Consider the following 13,096-nt stretch of genomic DNA (forward strand, 5'->3'; position numbering starts at 1 on the left):
GTCTGGTCACCCTACGGACAGCTCAGTGGTTTGAGCATTGGCCTGCCAAACCCAGGGTTGTGAGCTCAATCCTTGAGGGAGCCATTTATGGAACTGGGGTGAAAATCTGTCTGGGGATTGGTCCTGCTTTGAGCAGGGGGTTGGACTAGATGACCTCCTGAGGTTCCTGCTAACCCTGATATTCTATGATCTGTGTGAGAGGCAGATTACAGGGTTGCTGTACGTGTCTGACTTACAGTTCATTATTCTGCATGAGTAATAAGGTTTAGCACTTGTACAGCTCTTCTCATCTAAACACTGTACAATGATTATCTGATGAAACCTCACCTACACTTAGGAGCTAGGCAAGGAAGATGGGGAAAAGAAGACCCAGTCTGATTCTGATTTCAGCAGTAACTTCAGTGGAGTTATGCCAGTGTGAAATCAAAATCCAACCCCCAGAGGGGTTTTGGCCAAAAGTTTCAAAACCGTCCATTCATTTTGAGTGTCTTAATTTCTGGGTGACAGGGTGGGGGAGGTAATATCTTTTATTGGACCCACTTCTGCTGGTGAGAGTTTCAAGTTTACACAGAGCTCTTCTTCGGGTCGGGGAAAGGTATTCAGAGTATCACAATTAAATACAAGGTGGAACAGATTGTTTAGTATCAATAGTTAACACATAATTTCAAGGGACCATTCAAGGTGAAGTGGTCCATTAACACCTCTCCAGTCATAGGGAGGAGAGGAGAGGGGGGAAAAAAGCACTGGGGAAAGGAGGGGAGGTTAGTGGCTTATAGATTGCTGCAATAAACCATAAACCCAATGTCTCTATTCAGTCTGTGATTTTTAGTGTCTAGCAAAGTTATGAATTTAGGCTCCCAGGCTTGTCTTTTGCAGGTGTTGTGCAGGTTTCCTTTGATGAGGAGGAGTGTGATTGCTCTGTGAAAAGTGTTCTGGGTGCCCAACATGAGACACTGATGTGTCTGTTGGCCTGATTACAACCCCGCTTTGTATCATTTTTACATCTGGTGGAATTCTACTGCTCATGTTTGCTGGGCCCATGAAATCTGCTTTGCATTCGTGTAAATCAGGCGTAGCTCCACTGTAGTCAAAAGAGTTACACAAGTGTAAAAACAGCACAAATGAGATTAAAATTAGGCCCAAACTTCTTAACCTGAATGTTTTAAAGGGGTCGATGGAAGGACCACTGTCACATGCAATAATTCTGTAGTCTCTGGTAGCCGTTATTGCTTACTTTGCCTTACCAATCATAAAATACATATTTTCGAGTATAAGCAGGTTGAAGAAACACACCTACAAGTCTAAACCCTCAGGCAGTGAAAGCTGTTTGAACAGCTTGAAAATCACAGACTAATCTGGGAACAGCTACATATGGTTTCGCTTTCATCTTCCTCTCTTCTTTTCCTCTCCCTCAGAAGCTGCTAGAAACAGGAGCTCAAAACAGTGAGTGGTGATTAAGGGAGACCAGCCAGGCTGTAAACCCCTCCCCACCCCGACACATACCACCACCTGGAAAGACTTACATATACTGGTGGTTCAGACTGGACTCTCCAGAGACCAACTAAGAAAAGACTTTTGGATAAACAGCCTGAGTTTAACCTGACTTAGGGCCTTCTTTCTGATTCAGCAAACAGACGGGACCTGCTGTCCAAGGGACAGCCCCAATCCTTGCACCTGCCAAAGCTCGGGGATGGAGTTGCGGTGACCTCTGGTAAGCTGTATAGCATGTGTGTAGGTTCTTTTATTGTTAGTCATATGTTTTCTCTGTAATGCTTTTACCTTATGAACAAATGTGCTTGCTTAGAAAGAGCTGCGTGGGAACTCAAAACAGTTGGCAATTAACGCTGTTCATAACCTCTGGAGAGGAAGCTGAGATGGTGGCCTTTTAGGCAGTCTGGCTTTCTGAGGATATCACAATGCAGGCAGGGAACTGTGAAGCCTGGAAAAAACCCAGTCAGGAGGGAGGGAGATGTGGGGGTCTGAAGAGCTGGGATCCTAGAGTGGGTGCCTTTGAGGGACCCCCGAGGGAGAATACAGGTGCAGTTGTCTTGGAATTCTGAACTATGATATTCTGTAGTGCTTCTAATGTGTTTTACTGCTTGTGAACAATGTCACAATGCTGGGTTTGGAGTAGCCCTGGGTTCCTTGACACTGTCTGCATCAGCTCTTCTTAAACTCAGTTGTTATTTTTCTATCTTCTGGTCTACACTACAAACCTTCACTGGCACAGTATGTCAGCCAGGGGTGTGATGAGGCGTGAGCCCTGACAGACATAGCTGTGCCGGCAAAAACCCCTAGTTTAGACGCAGTTGTACCGGCAAAACTGTGCTTTTGCCTGTAGATCTTATTTACTCAGAGAGGCTGGAATAAACTATATCAACAAAAGCGCAGGTTTGCCAGCCCGAGCTGCCTCCACGTTAGCAGTGTTTTGCCGGAATAGTATACAGCTATAGCTGTACCGGTAACGCCTGGCCTCATATTTACACATGCAAACACTTCCTGCCACGCTTTTTCTTTCACTATGGAGCCTGTCCAAGAGATACCGCTCTTATTAGGCAGCCTCCTTTTCTTAGGGACTTCCCCAAAGCGCTGAGTACATTTCTGTTCCAGCATGATTAGGAATCCAGCTCTGCCCAGCAACTAATCCCTTGAGCGGTCACTCAGCGTTTCACTCTATTCTCTTCCCTCGCTTTTCTTTAGACTTTTGCATTTTCTTCTTCTCCTTCCCCCTTTCTCCCCTTAGGCGTTTATACCAGACTCGTCACTGGGATACCTAAAGCCCCTTTCCTGCTCTTCTCCAAACATACCCATCTCTCATCTTGTTTCCTACATTAAAAACAGCAACTACCGCCTATTAGTCCTGTTGTCAGGCCACCCGTTTACTTCACCAGCTCAGAAGTATCATCTTAGGAAGTGTCTCCTCTCTCAGCACAATGACCAGCTTCTGTGCAGAGACACAGCCCAGCGGCACATGGCAATGCAGTGAAAGCATTGGCTGACAAAAGCAGTCACGGAGCTTGGAGAGCAGCCTGCGAGACGTCTCTTGCAGCTAAGAAGGTCACGAGGGGCATTTGTCACAGAAGTCTGAGCATTCACCCTGAGTACTACCAGCATGCTTTCAAGAAGGCATGAACAGTAATGGACAGTGGCAGGTAAAGGAATTATCAAATGCTCTGGAGGAGGGATTCCTTGATACAGGGCCTGATCCAGCAAAACCCTTAAGCATTCCCATTGACTTCCATTGAGTTATTCGTGTGTTTTGAGTTAAGCATGTTCTAAAAGTACTTTGCTGGATTGGTACCTTTTGCAAAAATCTCTTCTACCTGATCCCCAGATCTTGCTTTGAAGCCAAACCCCTTTTCCCAAAAGCCACTCTTGGGATCAGCTTGGGTTCTCTGATCTCATTACTCTGGAGCTCACTGGGCCATAGCCCATGCTATCTACAGCTGTAGGTAAGGTGCTTTTCTTTACCTTAAATGATTCCAAGAAACCTCCATGACCTCCATTCTCCAGCTTATCTTCCTCCGGCCCCAGCCCTAGCATTGCCTGTGTGTGTGTATGGAGCTCATCATGGAGATTGTCCAGCAATGCAGCTCGCGTCCGGTCCTGTAAGAATAAAAAGGGATATAGTTGCTGTTGTGTGAATTGGTTTGACAGCCTCTTGGTGCAGAGGAACAAGATAACATGGATGCAACAATGGCTCCGTGTGGTAGAAACAATCTTCTCAGCCCAGGACATTCAGGGAATCAGCATCTTATTGCAACAGCACGAGACTGTACCATGAATGTGACCACAAACTGCCTAGACAGCAAAACACTATGGTACCTCCTTCCATTGGTTGCCTTGATGTGCTGACCCAGCTCAATAGTAAAGTCTAGGTCAAACAGATTCTGGAGGACGTTCATAGACATTAATACAGTAGCACAGCAAGTAACCCCCCTGCCTTCCTGATGGAGGAATAGCTTCTATTGTCACTCAGACAATCTGGTCCAAATTGAGGCCCACACTTCACTATGTCATGGCAGCGGAGAACTGAGGGACACACACTCAGTCATATAAAAAAGATGCAAGGAGGGGAGACAGGCTGTGAACGTATGAGGCTTGTACCACATAGAGAGGTAAAAAGTTGAGGGGATGTGTTCCCATCATCCCCCACACTAGTGGTTTGCACCTATGCAGAGGGTCACTTTCAAAATTTTCCTTAATTAAGGAGGTACTAGGTAAGGGGTGAGGTTCTACGTCCCTAAGGAAAATTTTGACCTAGAAATTGCACTGGGGACATGATAGCCCAGGAAGATGAATGGGTAAGAACTTCCTCCATTCATACATCAGTTGCTTCTAGTCTTACTCTGTCTTTGTGACTGGCCCAAAAGAGAGGACAGTGGGAGGGGAGAGAGAGGGGAAGAGACAGGAGAAAGAGAGAGAAAATATTTACTCTCCTTACCTCCAGCTTTGCAAACTTGTCAGATTTGCAGCAAGCGTTTTCAGCATTGATGAGTTTGGTAAGCAGGAACTCCCTGAACTCTGTGTTCTAGAAAGGGATAAGTGAAATGAGGTTGGTAAATCAAAACCATTTTAATACTCATAGGTAGCTAAACTGTCCATAATCCTCCATCCCAGCCAATACATCTCAGCACGTCCCATCCTGGACACTACAGCATTAGCGACACGTTACAAATCCACTGCAAAGGTCCATCTCGCTTTACTTTTCTCTCCTGCATTTTATCAGAGACCTAACCAAATGAGCATTCCTGCCAGCATCGGTGAAGACAAAGTGGGGAGGAGGTATCTAATACCAACAACCCTTAATAACCCCCCAGCCACAATTTCTTTAGGGAGTTCAAATGGAAGAGTCAGAACAGCTTGGTCCCATCTGAAAGTAAACACCTTCAGCACTGCAATGTGGCCTAGTGGATAGAGCACTGGGTTCGGCCTCAGAAGACATGGATGCTACTCCTGGCTCTGCCACTGGTCTCCTGAGTGACCTTGAGCAAGTCACTTTATCTCTTTGTGCCTCGGTTTTCCCATCTGGAAACTGGGGACAATGATACTGATCTACTTTGTAAAGCGCTTTGAGATCTACTGATTTAAAGTGATATATAAGAGCGAGGTATTATTAATAGTATGCTGGGCATTAGTTTATTTGTGACTCAGAGGGAAGAGTGCAAAGTGCATCACCTCTTGACTCAACACAACCATTCATTTTAGATGCAAAAGTATGTGCAACTGGGGGGAAATTCACCACCATGCAGGGGTCAGTACAAGTCCATACATGCAATTAAATCCAATTTAAGCCCTATTTTGAAGGATCCCAAGCCTTGTGCTGATCTTCTACACAGGGACTGATTTCACTGTCAATTTAGTTATACACACACACACACACACACACACACAGCCTTTATATTAAGAGTTTCCTTAAATATGGGATATGCTCATGTAAAAAAATATTTTACATATATGTCTGATTTTATGTACACTCAGATACTGCTATAGTGTGGGATATATTACAGATCATATTTAATAAGGAAATTAAACACACAGTACATCTAAATTAATTTGTTTTTCTTTAAAACAATATTTGTGGGTGTATTCATGTCTCATGAAAATGAAGGCTAAATAGCAATGACTATAGCCATTCAGCATGGGCAGGCACTGGTTCAAGCTGCTCCAAACAGCTCTGCCAATGCACTTTCTTCCATCCTAACCCTCCAACAGCTGCAGAATTCTGCTCCTTGGCATCTCTTGTAACAGAGAATTGTGCCAAATTATGTGTTGGTTTGGACTAGATTCAGAACCTCCCACCAAATAATTTTCATTTGCAACTCAGGATTTTGCCGGGATCCTTAGCGGTCAAAGGTCAATAATTCACTGTTCCACTGAATTGCCTAGCTCCAGCACCTGTATCAGCCAAATCAGCTAGTACAACTCAGCATAGTTTCGCTCACTGACTGATTGATACCAGCTGAGGATCTGGCCCTAGAGTTTTACTCTAGCTCTGACCTCAACCCTACTATATTTTACACAATAAACAGGTGCATTTTGAGACAGTTTGTGTAGATATTGGTTTTTAAAAGCCTCCTTCGTCGTGCTTTCTATTTCTTACTTTTTGAAATACTGGTGGGCTTGGCAGAGAAGGACCAAACGAAGGGACATCTTCCCGGGCAGTGACCGACACCTATCAGAACCAAAAGAAAGCAAGAATGTATGAGTTACTTGAGCGCACAGGCGCAGCAACAACATATTAGTAATGCCCAGAGTATTCACTTCTCTTGGAGTCCCTCAGCGGCAATCCAGGCAAGGCTGCTAGCGAGACTCATAACACGGACGTGCTCCAAGGCATACAGTCATTAAATGCACTGTATCCGTTTATGGCCCAGCCTACTCAAGGGGCACAAGACTACAGTGGAGAGAAGCAGAGTGGCAGGGGCACTCGACTGGGAGTCAGGAGACCTGCATTCTGTGCCCAGCTCTAACCCTGATCTGCTGTGTGAACTCGGGCGAGCCTCTCTGCCTCTTTTTCCCCGTTATCTATTAGACCTGTAAGCTCTTTGGGGTCATGGTAAGCTCTTACACTGGGGGGATGTGCTACGCCTGCCATAACGGGACTTTGGTTCTCAACTGCAAGCCTCTAGGTGCCACTGTAACACAAATACAGACACAATAATAAACTCCTCTGACAAAGAAGCAGAAGTCAAATCCCCATTCTGAGACCGATTTCCACTTGCACTGAAGACTCACTGGATAGAACGAAGTGTTTAAGCCAGTGGCATCGCTAGGAGACCCGGCTCCAATTCCTGAGTCCCCGTCCTGTGCCCTCGCCTCTAGGTCCCACTGCCTTAATCACAGTCGTCTCACTGATGCCTTGTGCCTGCCCCCGTCTATTTGTCATAATCACTTGTTCTTTGGGTGTGAACTCTTTGGAGACAGGGACCATCTTGTTTACAGAGTCTAGCACAAATGCCCTGATCCCTGACTGGGGCCTGTCGGCCCGATCACGGTGCAAAGAATTACCCTGTCTCAGTAGTATGCAACGTTACCTCTCACACCTGCTCCGCTAATGTACCCCTGCCCTAATCAACACACACATAGAGGACTATGCGAGATTCTAGTCTGCTCCCAGTCACAAGCAGCACACGCTGTACCCTCAAAATGTGGGAACAGGCTAATGTACCAAGCTGGCCGATAATTTTAGCTCTTCATCTGACAAGTAAGTTGACATTGCTTGGTCAATAGACCGCCAACCCCTTTAATTCTCTGGCCTGCTACTGATGTCTGCAGTGCTCTGGCAGTCAGCCAACTTGATAGAAGAGTTAAACGGCATAAAGATGGATGCTAGTAAATTTCAGGGCAGATTTGCCATCAAATTGGAAGGGGCTCTTTGGAAATGGGGAAAAAAGAAAGTGAGACACTAATAAATCCTGCTTTGCTACTTCCAGACCTGCAGTCACTGAGGCAGAATAGCCTGCTAGAGCCTAATGTTGTGAAATTATGTTTCCATTCGGATGATCTAATTTGTGTGGCTGGCTTCTGTTGCAAAACGTCCCTTTCAGTTCTAATATATTTAACTCTTAAATGTTAAAAGCCAAAGAAAATCATCTGCTTGGCCAAGGAGCGTAAAGAGAGAAGCATGCAGGAACAAGCAGCTAAGTGCGCACGGCCAGTGTCCTTTTGACCTTTTGATCACAATTTGAATGCGTGTGCAGAAAATGAAAGGAACAGACAGTCCCTAGCAGATGGAGTGGGGTGGGATGGACACCATATTGCTGTGCAGAACTTGCTGTAATAGTTAGACACTTCCTTTAAGAGCCTGAAGGCTAAGAAGACATGAAAAGTGAATCATTTACACTCTCACGCAGGGTGGATTCACCTCTAAGTTCACCGGCATGAAAATGCTGGGCCACAACGGTATTGGACATCGACTGCCAAAACTAGGGGGACTGTACTCATTAGTCTGACTTCCACACCACAGTAAGTACCAGGGCTGCAATGGCGGGGTTCTTTTGTGAGCAGTTCCCACTGTGAGTAGTTCTAACACTGCTCTCAGTAAGGAGCCACTCTGAAGCCCAATGAAGTCAATGGAAAGGCTCTAGCAGAGGTACTGAAGTCCCTCTGTATTTGAGAGGTATGAAGAGACAGGACTAGTTGTGAGGAATATAACGTGGATTCTTTAATGAGGCTGCCAGATACAAGCAGACCCCGTGGTTTGTTCTGACTCTCTAGCTCCCAGACTGTCTAACACAGCTTCTGCTGCCTAGCATCACCACCCAGGGTTTCTCTGGAAGAGACTCCATGAAACAGTCTAGCTACAGGCTCAGGACTTTTCTAGAACTACCATGTCTCAGCACAATTCCAGCAGTGGACCATGGTCTTTGTAATAATCTTGTTGTATGTTTCCTGTTCTCTGGATAGAAAACTCCCAGGTTCCATTGTAACACTACCAGTCATATCACCTTCACAACCACAAAAGTTTACCAAAAGGCTTAAGCAAAGGTTACTCTAGATCACAGCACTTGCCTTAGAGATATACCCATTCCCAAGGCTAATCATTTACTCCTGCATTAAATACATTGATTTTATGGTTAATTGTATGCGGCTTTTAATTAGTTTTTCATATGAATTCCATTTTTGTTCACGACTTCAAGTAATGTATTTTCAATTTAAAAAACTATACTTTACATTCTCTCTTAATAGTTATTAGATTATATATACACACACACACACACACACATTTTTATTCTGTGTACATTTGAGCACTGTGTACAGAAGTCTATAAAATGTTCTAAGGCAAATTAAAAAATTAAATAGCGCACTAATTTAATATCTTCCACTTCGAATTAGTATACTATTAGAGTTAAAACACTTATGTACTAGACATTTTTGTATACATTTAAATATGTAATAATGGTTATATATAACATTTATGTACCTTAACTTGTGAACATAATTTGTTGGGGAAGAGTTAACATGGTTTTTGTAAAGGGAAATCACGCCTCTCCAATCTACTAAAATTCTTTGAGGGGGCCAACAAGCATGTGGACAAGGGGGATCCTTGTCATTGCGGAGAGTTCTCTGAAAACATCTACTCAATGTGGAGTGGCAGTCAAAAAAGCGAACACAATGTTGGGAATCATTAAGAAAGGGATAGCTAATAAGACAGAAAATATCATATTGTCTCTATATAAATCCAAGCAACACCCACATCTTGAATACTGCATGCAGATATGGTCGCCGCATCTCTAAAGAAGATATACTGGAATTGGAAATGGTTCAGAAAAGGGCAACAAAAATGATTAGGGGTATGGAATGGCTGCCGTATGAGGAGAGATTAATAAGACTGGAACTTTTCAGCTTGGAAAAGAGACAGTTAAGGGGGGATATGATAGAGGTCTACAAAAAATCATGACTGGTGTGGAGAAAGTAAATAAGGAAGTGTTATTTACTCCTTCACATAACACAAGAAGTAGGGGCTAGCAAATTAAATGAAATAGGCAGCGGGTTTAAAACAGCCAAAAGGAAGTATTTTTTCACACAGCGCACAGCCAACCAGTGGAACTCCTTGCCAGAGGATGTTGTGAAGGCCAAGACTATATCAGGGTTCAAAAAAGAACTAGATAAATTCCTGGAGGACAGGTCCATCAATGGCTTTTAGCCAGGATGAGCAGGAATGGTGTCCCTAGCCTCTGTTTCCCAGAAGCTGGGAATTGGTGACAGGGGATGGATCACTTGATGATTACCTGTTCTGTTCATTCCCTCTGGGGCGCCTGGCATTGGCCACTGTCGGAAGACAGGATACTGGGCTAGCTGGACTTTTGGTCTGACCCAGTATGGCCGTTCTATGTTCTTATGTTCACTATTTATGTGTATACACAGAATAAAGACAAATATGAAATATACATAAACAGCCCACAAAAAGGTAAATAGTTTGTGAACTACTTATTTATTCTCCACAAATCTGAGTCATATGCCTGACTGACATATCTAAAATTTTACTGCAGGAAGGATTAATTGTTGATTGTCATGGCTGTCTCTTTTCATGTAGGCACAGAGGAAAGTAAGCAAGTGCTTAAACTTTAAGCATGTACGTAATTTCCATATGCTTTAAATTAAGTAAGCGCTTAAGTGCTTTTCCTTAGTATTTACAGTATTCAAGATATTTCCTATAGTCAATAAGAGGAAGTACAAGGGGATATTGTATACTCCCATTGACTTCAATGGGTTTTTGATTGGGCCCATAGCAAGGCTCAAAGATTTACATTCATAGTTAGCTTTGTGAATTGTGAGTCATCTTAATCACGGTACATAAAATTAAGCACAACAGTCTTTGCAGCATCGGGGCCCTAATCTATTTATCCAAGTTTAAAATGGTAAGTTTTTAAGGGCGACAACTGCACATCCATTGTCAGATCTCAGGTGGACTCGCAGAACCAAAATTCAGCAGTTTAACTTTCAGAATCCTCTTACCTTGTAAGATTCATTGTCTGTCTCAGGGCTCTCCACTTGCACAACAATGTATGCATGCAGGAAATTTGAGGCAATCATGTCTGGGACAAATGGAGTGTTTTCTTCTTGAAATATAATTGCCACTATGTCATTACCAATGTGTCTCTTTCTCTGGAGCTGAATGGAGAGCACAAATGTTCGATAGTTAAAATTAGGCATTCAGGTGTCTCCTGAAAACAAATATCCACTTTGCATGAGCAATTACTTAGACCAAATTTTTCAAAGTTGGGTGCCCGAAGCTAGACCAAAGGACAGAGTGGATTCTCGGTCACCTGAAGTCTTTAAATCAAGACTGAATATCTTTCTCAGAGGCTATAGCTCAAATAGAAGTTATGGGCTCAATATAGAAATTATTCAGTGAGGTTCTATAGCCTTTATTATGTAGCAGGTCAGACTAGATGTTCATCATCGTCCCTTCTGGCCTTAAAATCTATTAATTTAATTCCCGACATTCATATTTAGGCCCCTAAATAAGTAGCCTGATTTGAAACTGAGCCTCCACTGCTCCCAACACCCCTGAAAATGAGGCCATTTCAGTGCCTAACTATAGATGTAGGTATCCAACTTTAGACACCCAAGACTGAAAATTGTGACTTCGCTAATTACATTAGGTCAAAAACATGCAGGGATTTGTAGATTAAAATCAGCACCTGTTAAATCTCTGTTGCTCAATATTTAAGGAAAATCACTTGGGCCTGATCTACACACATTGTACCAGTTTAACTATATCAGTTAGGGGGCATGAGGGTTTACCAAAATAAGTATACTGGTACAACCCCTAACGTGGGCACAGATATACTTGTATAAAGGTGCCCTATACCAATATAATTTATTCCCCTTCCTGTTCAGGAATAAACTATACTGTTATATGGCACTTTTATACCAGTATAACTTCATCCACACTCGTGGGTTTGTGCCATTTTAACTATAACATAGTTAAAGGGGTACAGCTCTGTATGTAGACAAAGCCTCAACTTTCTTAACCAGGCCAGTCTCAAAGGGTTTGAATTTAGGGACTAGAAAACCACACAGTTTAAAATGTCCTAGGTAGCACATACAAACGTAAATGGTGCCTACTGGAAATGAATGTTCAGTTTTTCATTCATTACACATACCCAATGTCCATTTAATAATTCCAAACTCATCTTCAGTTCTAAAATTTAGCTTTTCCTTTCTGTTCAAAAGTTGCTCTCTAAAGCAAGGTCGGCTCTCTCTCTCTCTTACCTGCTGCGCATCTCCTTCAGTAAAAGGCAACTTTGTGGAGACATGAAACATAATCTCTCTGTCCCTGAACACCGTGTACACAGACTCGGTACCAGTCTGACCGTGCATTACATCCAGACCCCCTCGGAAACTAGAAATGAAAGAAAATGTTGGAAAGAACTGAATAAATACTAACAGAACATTGACCCAAAGCTATAGCCTGTTGTTAAATTATTTAATGATATAGACCACTATCTCCTGTATGCATATATAGTTAGCTAGTTAGTGATATAGACAACTAACTCACGTATCCATATATAGTTAGTTATTGTTGTTATAAATAATTAGCTGATATATAGTTGGCAAGTATAATGATCAGTAATCTGGAGCTCTGGATATGTGTTAGCTTAATTTTCAGTGGTTTGGAGTTAAGAGAAGCATCTGACACCAGATCTTTAACCTAATTATCTGAAATTTCCAAGCCTACAAAACAGCCTTTCTTTGGGTATTTAATCATTTCCAGCCCTGGTCTCACGCCAAACCTGGAAGCTCCAAACTGTGTGAAAGCAGAAGGGGAAGACAAATTATCAGAATGTTTCAGAAACTTAAAAGAAAAAACAGTCCACAGCTAGTGGTAAAAATGAGCGAAAGTTTGGTTGGGTTCAGTCTCCATGGGCTACTCAGTCTTTAGCTTCCTTGCAGAGACAGCCAACAAGGCTAATAATTGGTTCCAATTCTGGCAGTGTGATGTGGACATCTGCCCACTAGGAAATAGCCATTGAGGCCTGATCCTGCGATCTTTATGCATTCATAACTCCTGTTGAAGCAAACAGGAGGGCTTACAGGGTCAGGCTTCATGCCACCTCTATACCTCCTTAAACCTGCGCCCGTTGGAGCAACCCTCAAGGTTGCTCTAATGTGCACCCAGCTACCATTAGACACAAGGGGCCATTCCGACAGCAGAGGTCTTCCACCCAGGCCCTCTCCCCCACACATGCCCCCTATGACAGGTACTATGGGGCCAGTGGCATGTGACTTGCTATTTCAGATTCATACTACCTGGGGATTCTTCCAGCTTATCATCCCTTTTGCAATGATGGCGCAGAGCAAAAGGACAGGGATGATCATCCGATACCATGATTAGATACATTTTGTACAAGTTCTGCAAATTCGTTATAGGTTTGCAACACACTTAGATAAGTACACGAGAACATGCTGGATGTGTTTTCCATATGGGTTAGTGTCATTTGTGACTGAAATGAAACTTGGTGTTTTAAAACAAAGGAAAGCAAATTTGCTACTCTTTTTTTCTTTGCCGTTCTGACCCCTTGAATAGCTCCCCGGGTTTTGAAAGAACCACCACAGTTACGTTTGTTTCTCGTTTGTACAAAAC

The 13,096-nt window shown here is 43.2% G+C and overlaps 1 protein-coding gene across 10 annotated transcripts in view; it reads right to left on the reverse strand.

The window, feature by feature from the left end:
- RAP1GAP2 (RAP1 GTPase activating protein 2) overlaps nucleotides 1-13,096 on the reverse strand; it is a 294,972-nt gene that overhangs the window by 20,060 nt on the left and 261,816 nt on the right. For all 10 annotated transcript variants that reach the window (XM_039508031.1, XM_039508034.1, XM_039508032.1 and 7 more), the window contains 5 exons: nucleotides 11,725-11,854; nucleotides 10,462-10,617; nucleotides 6,104-6,175; nucleotides 4,445-4,531; nucleotides 3,472-3,606 (listed from right to left, as the gene is read on the reverse strand). In XM_039508031.1, coding sequence (XP_039363965.1) covers nucleotides 3,472-3,606; nucleotides 4,445-4,531; nucleotides 6,104-6,175; nucleotides 10,462-10,617; nucleotides 11,725-11,854 — 580 coding nt within the window. The remainder of the gene's footprint in view (nucleotides 1-3,471; nucleotides 3,607-4,444; nucleotides 4,532-6,103; nucleotides 6,176-10,461; nucleotides 10,618-11,724; nucleotides 11,855-13,096) is intronic.

Source organism: Mauremys reevesii, linkage group 20, assembly GCF_016161935.1.
Source record: "Mauremys reevesii isolate NIE-2019 linkage group 20, ASM1616193v1, whole genome shotgun sequence".
Lineage (NCBI taxonomy): Eukaryota > Metazoa > Chordata > Testudines > Geoemydidae > Mauremys > Mauremys reevesii.